This window comes from Pyrus communis, chromosome 17 (genome assembly GCF_963583255.1).
Source record: "Pyrus communis chromosome 17, drPyrComm1.1, whole genome shotgun sequence".
NCBI classification, from domain to species: domain Eukaryota; kingdom Viridiplantae; phylum Streptophyta; class Magnoliopsida; order Rosales; family Rosaceae; genus Pyrus; species Pyrus communis.
In genome coordinates, this window is record NC_084819.1 from 19,217,338 (window position 1) to 19,230,769 (window position 13,432).

Sequence of the window (13,432 nt, forward strand, 5' to 3'; positions counted from 1 at the left end):
TGTGAGATGGGTCGGTGATACAAGTTTATAAGAACCGTACGATTTAAATTGAAGGGTCAAATTGTCAAGTCCGGCTGCTCTGGACACAAGGAAAAGAAATAAAAAAAATTAAAGTACTTTTATTTTATTTTTGGTGAAAAATTCCACATGAGAATGTTCTTCAGTTCAAACGGTCATATTTTTTTCTTCTTCGCCGTCTTTGAGATCAAAGAGCGGGAGTAGAAATGCAGCTGATCCTCCACTTCCAATCTCGAGCGGTCCTCTCCAAGCAATCCCTTTGCTTCTCCTACCCAATTGTTAAAAAAAAAACTTCGCTTCCAAGCAATATCTTTGTTCCAAAATCTCCAATTTTTACCATTCCGCTCTCACTCTGTCGTCAAACCCAGACCCAATATCCAATTCTATGTGCGGGGAAGAAGAATCGGCGCAATGGGTCTCAAAGATTAACAAGATTGCTGCTCCAATTGATGCCGGCCATCGTATCGAACTTCAAGATAGTGCCTCAGCCGTTGGATCTGGTTGTTGAAGAATTATACAGCGGAGACCGCACCGGAGGGGGTCTGGGGATCTGGAAGGGGTTCGGAGGGGGCGGCGATGGGTTCGGAAGAAAACGAAAGAGGAAGTCTTTGTTGCTGTTTCTGTTATATGGGGTTCTGGTGATTTGTGGGTTGGGATTGTTGTTCTGTGGAGATGCGGGAAGCAACGTGCTTTTCTGCGGATTGGGATTTGGGCTTTCGGGGGTTGCTATGGTTCAGTGGTGGGACAAGATTGGTATTTTTGCCGTCTTTTTAGGTGGTGTTTTGGTGGGTCTAGGGTTTCAGAGAGAGGAATTGCACAAATTGGGTTTGAAGATTAGGGCTTTTTGTCCAGGAATGGAGGCTGTTACTTGGAGAACAAGAAGAAGAAGAGGTGGAAGAAGAGCATTCTGAGAGAGAGAGAGAGAGAGAGAATGAGATGTTAGTGATTTTGCAACGAATTTTGATTCTTTGATTTTACAGTGAAGTGATAAAATTACTATTTTGATGTTGCCTTTTGCTCCCATAGAATGCTGGGAGTAAATAGTGTGACCGTCATACAATCACGTAGTATTACTAACTCATTCTCAGTTAGTGTCGAAATTTGGAGTTTAAAGATCATCTTTTGATTTGCCCATCAAGTTCTTCCATTTGAATCAAAATGCTCATGATTCATGAAGAAACACCAGAAAACCATTCTCTCACTCATGGAAAAATGCAGAACCATGAGTGAACTGAAACAAATACATGGGCTGATGATCACCACCTCAGTTTTTTAACAATGTCATCCAGTTAAGTAGGCTTGTCGATTTTTGTGCAAATTCCGATGCCAGAGACCTCGGCTACGCAAAGAGAGTTTTCGGGCAGATTACTCAGCCTGGTGTCTACATCTGGAACCCTGTGATCAGAGGATACTGCAATAGTGAGGAGAACCCAGTTGAGTCTTTGATCATGTATCGAAAACTAGCATTGGTTAAGATACTACAGTTGGGACTGCCTTAGCGAACATGTATGCTAAAATTGGAGACGCAGGAAGTGCTCAAAGAATTTTCGAGGACTTGCAGAAGAAAGATGTGATGGCATGGACTAGCATGATTATCGGTTTAGCCATGCATGGACACGGTATGGAAGCGCTACATGCATTTAGAAAAATGCAAGAGGATGCTTGGTGTTATTCCAGACCAGATGACTTACATTGGGGTTTTATCGGCATGTAGCCATATCTGTCTTGTGGGGGAGGTTCAGAGACATTTTGCCTCGATGGTAAATCTTTATGGCATAAAACTGACTGCAGAGCATTGGTCTTCTGAGTCGAGCAGGCTGCTTTGATGAGGCGATGAGACTGCTGGAAGAGATGCCGATCCAACCCAATGTTGCTATGTGGGGAGCTCTCTTGAACGGCTGCAAGATGCATGAAAATTTTGATATAGCTGACCAAGTGAGAAGATACATAACAGAGATGGAACCTGGCAATGGAGTTGATGTTTTTGTGTCCAAAGTTTAGGACACCTGGAGCACAATAGATTTCGTAAACAAAGAGATTGAAACATAATTCGGTGTACACCGATGCAAAACGGAAACTACCAATCTGAATTTCAAACATCTGCATTTTGAGAGGTTCAGAAATATTCTGGTAATCTATCAACGATTTGACTTTCAAACATCTGCGTATTGAGAAGTCCGAAATTTTTGTTGTAATCCATCATGCTTTCAGATGTCCCTCATCCTCATCATCTTCATCGCCTGGGGCTGCACCTTCTATGGAGATCATGACTGCAAAAACACAAAAACAGATATGACTAACAGATATGTTCTGGGGAAATTACTGGCGGTATTTTATAGACTTATTCAGACCACGCAACAGCGCACTCGCTGAGACATGCAGTGCACACATGGAAAGAGCGAAAACACGCAGAAGCCATTCAGATAATACGGAAAAACCTACCCCCACCTAAGCATTTACTGGCATGTTCGGTGGGCTGGCTTGGATTGGGGTTTGGGCAGTGGCGTGGAAACCCATTCTAAGTTTGGGTTTCAAAATCACACTTATTTTGGATATGAATCCAAGATTCATATCCGATCCATGCTACACTTAACATACTAATGAATCACATTATCCAGATCTTATGTGCTTCACATAATTTATACTATGTCATATTTTCATAGGGTGGTGCTATCCACACACCCATTTTTACTTCTCACACACCTCTCTCAATTTCCGGCCGTTTGAATGAATCAAAGAAGATCAATGAACAAAAAATAACAAGGGTGTGTGGGAGGTAAAAAAGGGATGTGTAAATTACACTACCCTTTTTATAATAAATAGGTTTGGCTTCACTATATTCCCCATCGCAAGATGAAGTGACCAAATCCAACACCACAACAACCCAAAATACAAAAAAATCTTTTACTCGTAGAGATAAACATCTATATACATTTATACCTGTATAATAATTATAAATTAAGAAAACGTTTTCTAGTTGCACTAAGCCCATATTTCACCAGTCATCTTTTAACTTTTCAGTCTATACCATAACAGCGATGGATAAATTTAGACGTCTATTGAATATTTCATAGAGTGCTGCAACCTTAACAAAGAAAGAAACTGGCTTACTATATCTATACAATTCACAATCTACTAACATGTGAAGAAAATAACTGCGTGCATTAAAAGACAAGAGTAAGGATAGTAATACCTCTACAAATTATGCGGTTCCAGATGGCAAGAAAACTTTATGATGCCAAAATTGCTTCAGCCATTAACTGTGAATATCGAAAAGTTTATGCGTCAGTTTATATGCGTGAGACAAACCAATAATATGCTGGTGGAAGTTTGGCACAGTAACCTCCAAAAATGAAAATTTCAGAATGCATGAACTTGTAGAGTCAAATAACAAACATGTGTAATAGAATTCATGTCACACAAAACCACAAAGCTATACAAGTAAATCAAAACACCTGCTCCCAAAAAGAAACTATTAGCAATTCAAATACACGCATTCATTAAAGTTCACATAAGTAATTCAAGACAACATGAAGAGTTAATATCAGGGAGTGAGACACTTCAGTCTACCGTATACGCAGAAGCATATTATAAATGAACCAAGGGAATGGTAAAAGATGCAAATGTTGGTCCTAGCTAGCACTCATTAATGTCTTTGAAGAGTTGCATCCCGGCCTTTTGCTCAGATTTGAAGGTGCGGAGTAACAATTCAAAAAGCTAAGTACCTGAAGATACACCAACTAAACTAAAGCAACCTTGATTCCCTAAGTGGCCAAAAAGCCTACATTCCCCCATAACAGCTGTGGGCATCTTTATAATCCGCAACACAATAAAAATGAATAAGGGATATAGAAATAAAAAACAGTAGCAGTTCAGGGGAAGTACAGTCGTGAAAGAAGGATTCTCAGTACGAGATGCCACAAATTCTCATAATCTAAAAAATTTGAATTGGTAATGAACCCCCAAATTAGAGAAGATGCTAAGGTTGGATCACAGAACATAAATGCATGAGGAAAGTTTTGAAAAACCTTTTGGTCAATACAACCAAAACACATGGCCACTCATTCAGATATCCAAGAGAATGGTAAAGAAAGGAAAGCAAAATTATGAAAGTTCTGAATTTGGGTTTCAAAGTACAAACCTGCAGTTTGGTGCTTTGATCAGCAAGCTGTTAATCACAACCTAAACACCACTACCAATGTCAGCCCCTTACAGTCAACCACGCCCACCCACCCAACACTCACTTCAAAGTTCTTTAAAATAACTGAAAGCGCTTTTGTAGAAAGTGTTTTTGGGTTCCAAGCACTTAAAGTGCATTTTGGAAGAAGCAATAGTTATGTGCTTCTTGCAAGAAGAACTTCAAGTGCTTTTTCTAGGATTCACTTGCATTTTACTACGAATTGGTTCCAAAAGCAATTTCATCAAAAGCATTTTCAGTAAACTCAAACGATATATAATTTTTTCCAAAAGTAGTTTTCATAAAAAGATAATCCATAAAAGACCATTTCCACAAAATAACAAAGCTAAGTATCTTGTAAGTTTTAAGATAACTGCCAGCTGTTTCACCATGAACTGGCCTTGGTAGATATCTACGGTAACAAAACATAGTCCACCCATGAACACAGCTTCCAGTCTTAAAATGAGTGCATACAAACAGCTTAGCAAAGCCCCAGTTCACTATTACTTGGGCTCGAGCAAGAGTACCGTATATCACCTCTAGCTTGTATCCCAGGCTTCATCCCCCGCAAAACAGAGGCAATTATTTATTTATTGTCTACATCTTAAGTCCTAACATATGGAGTCTTCTCCATTCAACTCAGACCTCTTCATCATACGAAAACATACAAGCTCCTCAAAGCAAATATTTTAAGGTAATTTTTTCTTCAAAATGCCCTCCAGAATCCCGTCATTCTCCAGAGACACAATTTTTTGCTCGCTTTCAACTGGACCAGGAAGCTGGATAGAGACAGAGAAGTGACCTGGTGGGCACAGATTTTGCGTCTTCATCTTAAAGACATGGAAATCCCTGCATACTATTTTCCCTCCTGTTGTAGTTACTCCTTGTATGAATACTTTCCCATCAGGATCAACATCACAACTAAATTCTGCATTCGCAAAGACAAAAGATGTGGTCCATTAAAGCATGATAAAAAATATCAAGACATGTCGAAACAAATAGATAACCAATCTTTCATGATAGACAGATAACCTAATTATTCAAAGTCTGAAAGGAACACTTTATTTAAAAAAATAAAGAAAAGTCAACATGCATGACTAATGTTTTTAGTGTGTTTATTTGGTGTGCCCTACTAACCCGTGTAGCTTAGGGTGTGCTTAAGGTGAGCTCACAACACCATATGGTGGTGAACAGATTTCAAACACCATGCATCACTAGACCATCACCAATCAATCACTTCAATGCCCTGCTTAGATACACATGCATGACTAATGATGAACAAAATAATTTTTTATTGATAACCACACCTTTGCCAAAGAGGTGTGCACTTGGTCTAATATGCTAAGTTAACGAACAAGAGACTCCCTTCATAGCTCATCCAATTAACAAAATTAATAACCTATAAGAAAGTAGAACAACAACAATCAAGTATTTAACAAAATGACACAAGGTGATCATACTCACTGTCTTCCTTCAAAGCCCCTGGTATAGAGACACGGAATAAGTATGAGTCTTCATTCTCGCCAATATCAATTGATCCTACTGTTGGTCCCCCTTGTGCCAATGCAGCAGCCGCTCCAGTCAAGATAATCGCTGACTGGTTGGTTTCCAAAATCTTATTCTTCTCTTCTATTGTTGAGTGAGTTGGAAGAACTATCCTAACTTGCTCCACTTGTTCTTCAAAATCTGTATCTTCTGATAAATCCATTGTAGGCGGAATATAAGGCTCACTTCTCAGAGGTGTTGGTTCTAATAATATGGGTTGTGTAGGATCAAAATGAATTGGTTGTTGAGGATCTGATTGATCTGGTTCATTAACCTTACTTGTTCCCGCAAACCTACAAGAAAACCTCTCAGGTTTATTTCAGCAAACAAATAGGGTGCAATAAATTCTACCAGAAGATGTTGCATTTGAAAGAGGGAGGGGGAATTTCAACTTGCATAAGCACTTCCATGATAAAATAATAGATATTAGTCACATACAGACATATACAACAGAAATAAATATATATCTCACTCACTCTCCAAAGGAATGTGATAAATGATTATTTTCTAATTGCAGCTTTCAAAAAGTAAGTTTTATATTTAACTATTCTATATTATCAGGTGTAATCACAAAACAAGCACTCGAACCAGGGTAGACCATGGGCATTTAGGGTCCTGAGGCAAAGAATGAAATGTGGTCCTCATATTGCATTGGTATTAAAAATATATCCAAATTTTTTATCACCAAATAATAAGGTGCGACTAATATTATTGCAAGCATTCAGATTTAAAAATTATAAAAAAAAAAAAAAAAAAAAAAGGCATAATTTGGCCAGGTTATGGTTTTTCTTTTCATTGAACCACGATACATGTCAAAAAAACATCAGGATATCGGAAGCTACACACTTCAAAACATAGCAACACCATAAACATGAAATACCCTAAAATCCCTGACAAAACTTCACAATCATTACCCATGTTCCAGAGGCGGCACTTACAGTTCCCATCTTCCAAAAAAGAAAAACAGAGAGAAGAAACAATAGACTAATTGTATATACCCAATTCTCTTGAAAGAATTAACTAACATAAGATAAAAATATTCCCTTTGAGTTTCAGCAGAGAGACAGAATCTATCATCAATAAAAATAAACTCAAAAACAAACAGAATAGAAAACCTCAGTCAAATGGGCAGAAATCAAGCACAATAAGAACAGGGAAGATCAATTGTAAATCGAAGAAAGAACCAACCTAAAAGGCATTTTGGCAAAAACAAGGGAGAACCGGAACAACCCAGAAGATGAGGAAGAAGAAATTTAGGAAACTAGGTTTTCCATTTTCTCTTAAATAAACAAGGGCACATGAGGACCGGGTCGGATCTTTTAGTTCAACATTTAGTAAGACACAACGCAATTTTTCTTGGACTATTCCTATTTTAGCCAAAAAAAAAAGCATTTAACAGATATAATATATGTATAAGAGAACCAGCGCTGGTTTACACTAAAGTTCTGTTAAAGATAGCAAGGGTCAAAGACAATAAACTTGGCTTGAACATAGCAAGGGTCATGGATTGCACAACTGATTCAGCCAAGTCCTATGAATGAAAAATATTTACTGCAATTATAGCATAGATGCATGCATCTGTTTGTACCATATACATGTTTTGTACCTAGTGATTTTATTATCAAGGAAACACAATTCACCCCCAAGTCAAATCCTTTTACAAGTTCAAACCATATTTTAGGAAGTAAGACGCATAAAGGAACAAATTAGCATTGCAATCCAGAACCTGAGATATGTATCTGTGTGTATACATATACATCATGTACCACCATTGCTTGGAGAAGCACACACAGAAAGTGTAGTTTTGTTTTCCTGTGGTCTGTTACTTTTTTTATTTTCTAAAAATTCTTGTTATAATTTGTTATACCTTTTATGATTCACTCGACACAACCTAATTGAAAATGCCCAAATATCATAGGGTTCCACAGGAAAGTGAACAAAAGAAAATGATAATAAATAGGCTAATATATTTGTTCAATTCCCCTAATTTCCTAAACCACACAAATCTATTGGAAAGTTTCGTTTCCATATCAATTCTACTCCATTATACAATAATCACTTCAGAAAACAATACAGAACTAATCAAACTTCTGTGACCCTATTTGGGCAAAATGGTTTTTTCTTTCCGAAAATGGCAACATTTTGAAATCGCGCGGGTAATGCATGTTTCATACAGGTTGCCACTTCGTATTACATGACATGTTGGACATTTTTACGAAAAAACATGTTCCCCTAACTGACGACCATGACCTAAAACCTATATCTCGTAAATTTCATTTTCAGTTCAGGAAACATGATGTTCCACTAAAATCAAATTTGAACTGCGACGACCCCTAGCATTCCTCCAGAACATGCTTTTCTACCCTAACATACATAATTATCAAAGAAACAGTTTCAGAAATCTACCCACCAACCCACTCTTTTCTCCTCATCATCAATTTAATCCACAAAATCGCCAAATCTCTTATAATTGAACAAGTATTTATCTTTTCTTATTCCTGTTCTATAAAATTCACACTCATACACATACAGAAGCAGGAACAGTTCAAAAAACCCGGACCGTTATCGTTTTCGTGTACACAAGCTTTTTATACAAAAATTACAAGAAATTCATAGCCACAACTTGAACATGGAAATATATAACAGGCATTTCTATAGAGATACTAATATATACACACATATGTACATGCAATTGCAGATCTGAGACCCAAAAAATGTATAAATCAAATGAAAATTGCTGTGTAAAAATTCGACTTTGTATCTGTAAAATTCATATAACCTACAGGTATATAAATATATCGAATTTATGTATGTATAAGTGGAAGCAGATGTGTGTGTATATACCAAGACGGCGGCGGGGAAGCCATCGGAGAGCGGTCGGAGAGTTGCGAACAGCGTCGCAGCTGGGAGGGTCTTGGGGTCTGTGCCGTTGCCTGCGCTTAACTGAGTGAGGTGCTATTCGGACTGACAATAATGCCAGGAGTGTCCTCGCCGGTTCTTTTTGAAAGGGATTTTGTGATTCTCTAATCACACGTTTGTTTATGTATATGGTGTGATTATAAATTTTTTTTATTTAAAATTAAATATAAACAATACTTAACAAAAACTGATTACATAATGTACAATGAACGGATGTGATTGGAGCATCCGGCGAGAATTCTCTCTCTCTTCGAATGAGGATCCTAGAAATCCTTAAATCGTGTTCGTTCATCGTATATCGTGCGATCAATTTTTATCAAGTACTATTCATATTTAATTTTAAATAAAAGTATTTAAAATGATTTATAACTGTACGATATACGATAAACAGACACGATTTAAGAATCCATAGAATCCTCACAAAGAGGATCTGAAAAAGATCCTCATCCCACCATCTTATCCCCGAGTACAGATCGCCTTCGAATCTAACAAAAAGGTGCCCAAAGATCAAATGATCCGAAACGTTGAAATTTGATTACAACTTCTTAGCCCCATCATCTTCTCGTTTTTATATTCCTTTAAATTTTCCTTTTCTCCTTACCCAATCATCTTCTAACTTTTATTTTTTATGAAAATTTTTATTTGTATTTTTTATTTCCGTTTTATTATTTTCAATTTTTTACCAGTATAATTTTTTTTTCTAAATATAAACACACTTATTTATACGTTACATAATAAGTATATTTAAAAAATTATCTCAACAAGCCAGCTGACTAGCGCATTTTAAAACCTTGCACCGCATCATTAAACCGGTTTAGTGTTAGTTGATCTTCAAATTAGATGGTTTAAGTTTGTTGGTGTCAAATAGTTGAACAATAACTTTTCGTGTTGTCAAGTAGTTTAACAATGAAAATAGGTGTCACGGTTGATATATCGGCTGATTAGTAACAAGGTACAGGTAAATATTGTGGGCTCAACGTCCAATATTAGTAGTTCAGGATAAATACAATTTATGTTTCTCAACATTCTCCTCACCCTCACAACACCGGTAAGTACAATCTTGTGATTTCTCCGAGATGAATCTTCTCAGTTTGAAGGTTACAACTAAATTTTGAAATCGAAGTAAAAATTCTTGTACACAAGAGAAAACGAGAAAGATTACAAATCTCAATAGGCCGATGAAGCAAACCCCAACTTTTTTCTGAAAGTTCCTTGTAGGAGCGTCCATCGGGGCTTTTATACGAACCACGAATGAACCTGTTCAACATTTTCAGCAAAAAGAATCAATCGCTATTGCAACAAGGATGCCGGCAAACCAAGCAGAGATAACCTTTTAGATCTCAAGCCAACTTGCCAACTACAGTTCATTTATGGATGATGGCAACAGTATGTAAACGAGATAACGAGGATGAATGGAATATTTGTCGAGAAAGTTGTGAGATCATGTCAGATTCAGTATTTCAGTGCTTGAAATAATAATGAGACAGATACGCACGTAAGAAAATAAACACAGATACTCATGTAAGAAAATAAACAGATTCTTATCGATGTCAAATTGCAATGAAGGAGCAAGCTGCAAGCACAACCCTTTGCCGTTTCATTTATAAAAAATTTAAATCAAAAAGTGGCTGAGGCTTTTGATGCTATATGGGATAAAACAAGTTTGCATAACCAAGTATTCATTCCAGGAAACAGATACCTGAGCCCACGAGAAGAAAATACAGCGTTCGAAGGTGATACTATCCGGGCAGATCATGATTGACTTCGTCACATTTATCCAGGAAATATGGAATTCTAAGCATGGCTGGACAACAAAAACTCCCAAGAATTGTCCTCTTACCGTTTACTACGCTTGAAAGTAATATACTGCTCTAATTAAACATGAACCACCTAAAATAAGCCGAAAAACATTAAGGCAACCAGCATAGGTGAGAATCATCTCATGACTAGTGGGATACATCCTACAGACGGACAGTTATTTATTAGCCCAAAATAACGTAACTCACTTTTGGTAAGATTACGAAGAGGATATAGGCAGATAACACTGCAAAGTGATGCTTAACGTATAAGTGGATTGTGGAGGGTATATATTCTATAGAATGATTGACTCCAAAAACAATGAATTATCGCAAGTATACCAAATTCTCTAACTTTACATGTTAAGGAGCTTATATTTGTTAAAAACAATGTCATATACAGCATTGGCACAGAAAATGTACTCGTAATTCTTAAGCACTAAACAGAGAACTACTTACACGCAGGAAGGTGGGACGTGTCGGCAGAAACAGCACAAGCAATCCCCAAGTTATGAAGAGCACCCTTTATGACTCCACATGACAAATGGAGATGCATGTTTGGTTCTTCTGCTGACTTGTTTTCGGCCGCCTCAGCATTTTCTTGAGACAATTCTCCATTTTCGGAAGGGCCGAGCGACATGCGTGAAACCCAACGAAATCGATTATCTTACAATACAAAAGTACCCTACCACACAAACAAAAAATCATCTTAGTCTTATCAAATTCACACATCGACAAAGAACCCCAATTCAGTATTAGTCGATTGACTCAATTCTAAACAAACTACCCTATGATTGGTCTTTAAATTGTCAATCTGCTTCTTGAAGAGCTCAGACCAAAAGTCCTTGCAGATGAACTTAATTGCATCCAGATGACCAGCAAACCGAGGCCGCTCCATCGTGTACCTAACAAGTAAAATTTAACCATAATCACACTCCTATCCCTACAATTTACAATGAACATTATTTTGTCAACTTTAAATTATAAGTAGACCTAAAATAGCATAAGATTCAATGCCACATACACATGCTTGACTTTCCCACATTTTCTCAGTAACCAAGCACTGTACCAAATCATTACAAACGAAAAAAAAAAATCGAGATCAAACACTTCAAATTACTATCCCACATTTTCTCAGCAACCAAACACACTACCATATCATTACAAATGGAGGAAAAAAAAAAAAAAAAACAGAGAACAAATTTCGAAATCAAACACTTTGAAAATATGCATTTGAGATCTGAAAACTCACAACCTGTGAGATCAAACAAATCCAATTCAATCGCAATGAAATAAAGGGAACAATTAGAGAGGGCAGGGTGGTTGGGATAGAGTGCGGGAAGGTGTACCGCTCGGAGAGCTGGTGGCCGACCTGGTAGCCAATAGCGTCGATCCCAGTGGCGTCGAGCTCGGGCTTGTTGGCGTATAACCGATTGTAGTACATAGAGACTATCTCTGTCAGTAGACTATCCACGCAGCTCTCTGAGACCTCTCCCCCCATCTCACTCTCTCTCTGTAGCCCTCGCGCTCCCTGTGTATTTTCTCAGACTTTTCCTTTGTAAATTGATTATGTTTTCATGAAGGAAAAAAAAAAATAAAGAAAAATAGATTTTGAGAGTGGATTATTGGGCTTATAGAATATGGGCTTGTTGTGGGTATGAAACAATTGGCCCATTGGATGACCATATAATATAATCTCGGCTTTTCCCAGCGCTACCATATTTCCAGCATTCAGAAAAACATGATCACCCAATGGCAGTGTTGGGAAAAGCTGAGGTTTAGAATACTTAGACCCAAGAGTTTAGAATACTCGAATTCCAAAGTTTTGAAATTAGAAAAACTAATGAAAATAGTTTGAAAACTTTGAGTTTTAATGATAAGAACAAAATAAAGGGTAAAATGAATAGTATCAGGATTGACTTTTTAGTGTAAGAATGTAGTTTTTCGTTAAAATGAACAGTACCGTGAGTTCTTCGTTAAAACTTCCTTTAAATTTTCTGTCCCATTTATATATTTCTTGGTCAATAAAAGTTAACTTACAGTAAACAGATTGCTTACTGTTGAGGCTATTATTAATCCAGTAGCTGTTGCTTATTTTTTTTCAACAGATTGCCAAATATTTGAGGATAGGTGCTATAAAGAGCTTAGACTTGGTCACTGTTCAAATCTTGAAATTTGTTAAAATTAGGCCACGAAACTCCCTTGATTGAAGATGAATTTCATGTTTGATTAAAGACGAAACAAATTTCAAGATTTGAACAGTTTGCCCAATCTTCGTTCTTAATTTCTTCTCACAATCTCTGAATTTAACAAAGCACAAATGAAAACCTCATCATAGCAATAGTTCATACAGCTTTGTGCCAAAAATTTCCAAGAATCGTCTAGGCAAGCAGAAAAAGACGGAAAAAAGAGATTAAAGTTGTTACCTTTCTTCTTTCCAGCATCTACCTCTTCAAGGATCTCACGGATCCTTCGCCACTCCTGAGCATACTCCGAAAGTTTCTGGTTCTTAACTTTGTTATCCTCCTTGTTTTTCCTACGCTCTACTATATCAGCAATTTGAGAAGCAATCGAATAAGCCCCACCTTTTTTTACTGTACTGTGTGTATATTGTTTTTGGACCTTTTTTGTAAATTTGTTTGGGCTTTTTTAAAGTCGTTGATAAAGTATATAAGTAGATAGGTCTTCAGCAGATAGGTATAACAGTTGATAAAGTCGTTGGCACAACGGCCGAACGCGAGTCTCAAATTAAAGAAAGTATGCATTGGTAGTAAAACTCACAAAATCTCGTTGTGGTAAAAGTATTAACAATTATTATTTGAATTTTATATGTAATTAGGAAGTTGGAAAAACAACCTACGACGGTTGGGAATCATGAAGAATCGAAAAGCAGGTGGTCTCTTCGCAGGCACAGCAAGGAATTGTGCTAGCTGATGACAGACAATAATCCATCGTTTTTGTCTTCTATTATATTTTC

At 37.1% G+C, this 13,432-nt stretch overlaps 2 protein-coding genes and 1 pseudogene across 3 annotated transcripts; 1 reads left to right on the top strand and 2 right to left on the bottom strand.

Moving 5' to 3' along the window:
- Positions 1 to 133: 133 nt before the first annotated feature.
- LOC137722910 (alpha-crystallin domain-containing protein 22.3-like) lies at positions 134 to 8,748 on the bottom strand. Of its 2 annotated transcripts, XM_068462030.1 has the most exons (7): positions 8,585 to 8,748; positions 5,660 to 6,033; positions 4,160 to 5,123; positions 3,212 to 3,278; positions 2,100 to 2,288; positions 1,710 to 1,916; positions 134 to 1,429 (listed from the first exon to the last, which is right to left on the bottom strand). In XM_068462030.1, exons 1-3 carry the CDS (start codon positions 8,605 to 8,607, stop codon positions 4,885 to 4,887), a joined length of 636 nt encoding a protein of 211 aa, XP_068318131.1. In that variant the 5' UTR covers positions 8,608 to 8,748; the 3' UTR covers positions 134 to 1,429; positions 1,710 to 1,916; positions 2,100 to 2,288; positions 3,212 to 3,278; positions 4,160 to 4,884. The 2 variants fall into 2 exon arrangements, with proteins under 2 accessions (XP_068318131.1, XP_068318130.1); XM_068462029.1 differs by having other exon boundaries at positions 1,710 to 2,288.
- LOC137722164 (putative pentatricopeptide repeat-containing protein At3g05240) lies at positions 1,523 to 2,019 on the top strand. The gene is made up of 2 exons (XM_068461131.1): positions 1,523 to 1,637; positions 1,835 to 2,019. The coding sequence occupies exons 1-2, from the start codon at positions 1,523 to 1,525 to the stop codon at positions 2,017 to 2,019; spliced, it is 300 nt and encodes a 99-aa protein (XP_068317232.1).
- An 835-nt stretch (positions 8,749 to 9,583) lies between the features above and the next one.
- LOC137723357 (uncharacterized) lies at positions 9,584 to 12,018 on the bottom strand (annotated as a pseudogene).
- Positions 12,019 to 13,432: the final 1,414 nt, after the last annotated feature.

Excerpts from the sequence above, each read along its gene's own strand:
- LOC137722164 (XM_068461131.1), top strand. The coding sequence starts at position 1,523 with ATGTATGCTAAAATTGGAGACGCAGGAAGTGCTCAAAGAATTTTCGAG. Across the intron at positions 1,638-1,834 it reads TTTAGCCATGCATGGACACG|GCTGCTTTGATGAGGCGATG; the intron begins GTATGGAAGCGC and ends TGAGTCGAGCAG.
- LOC137722910 (XM_068462030.1), bottom strand. The coding sequence starts at position 8,607 with ATGGCTTCCCCGCCGCCGTCTTG. Across the intron at positions 6,034-8,584 it reads GCTTCCCCGCCGCCGTCTTG|GTTTGCGGGAACAAGTAAGG; the intron begins GTATATACACAC and ends GTTTTCTTGTAG. Across the intron at positions 5,124-5,659 it reads AGGGGCTTTGAAGGAAGACA|AATTTAGTTGTGATGTTGAT; the intron begins GTGAGTATGATC and ends TTGCGAATGCAG.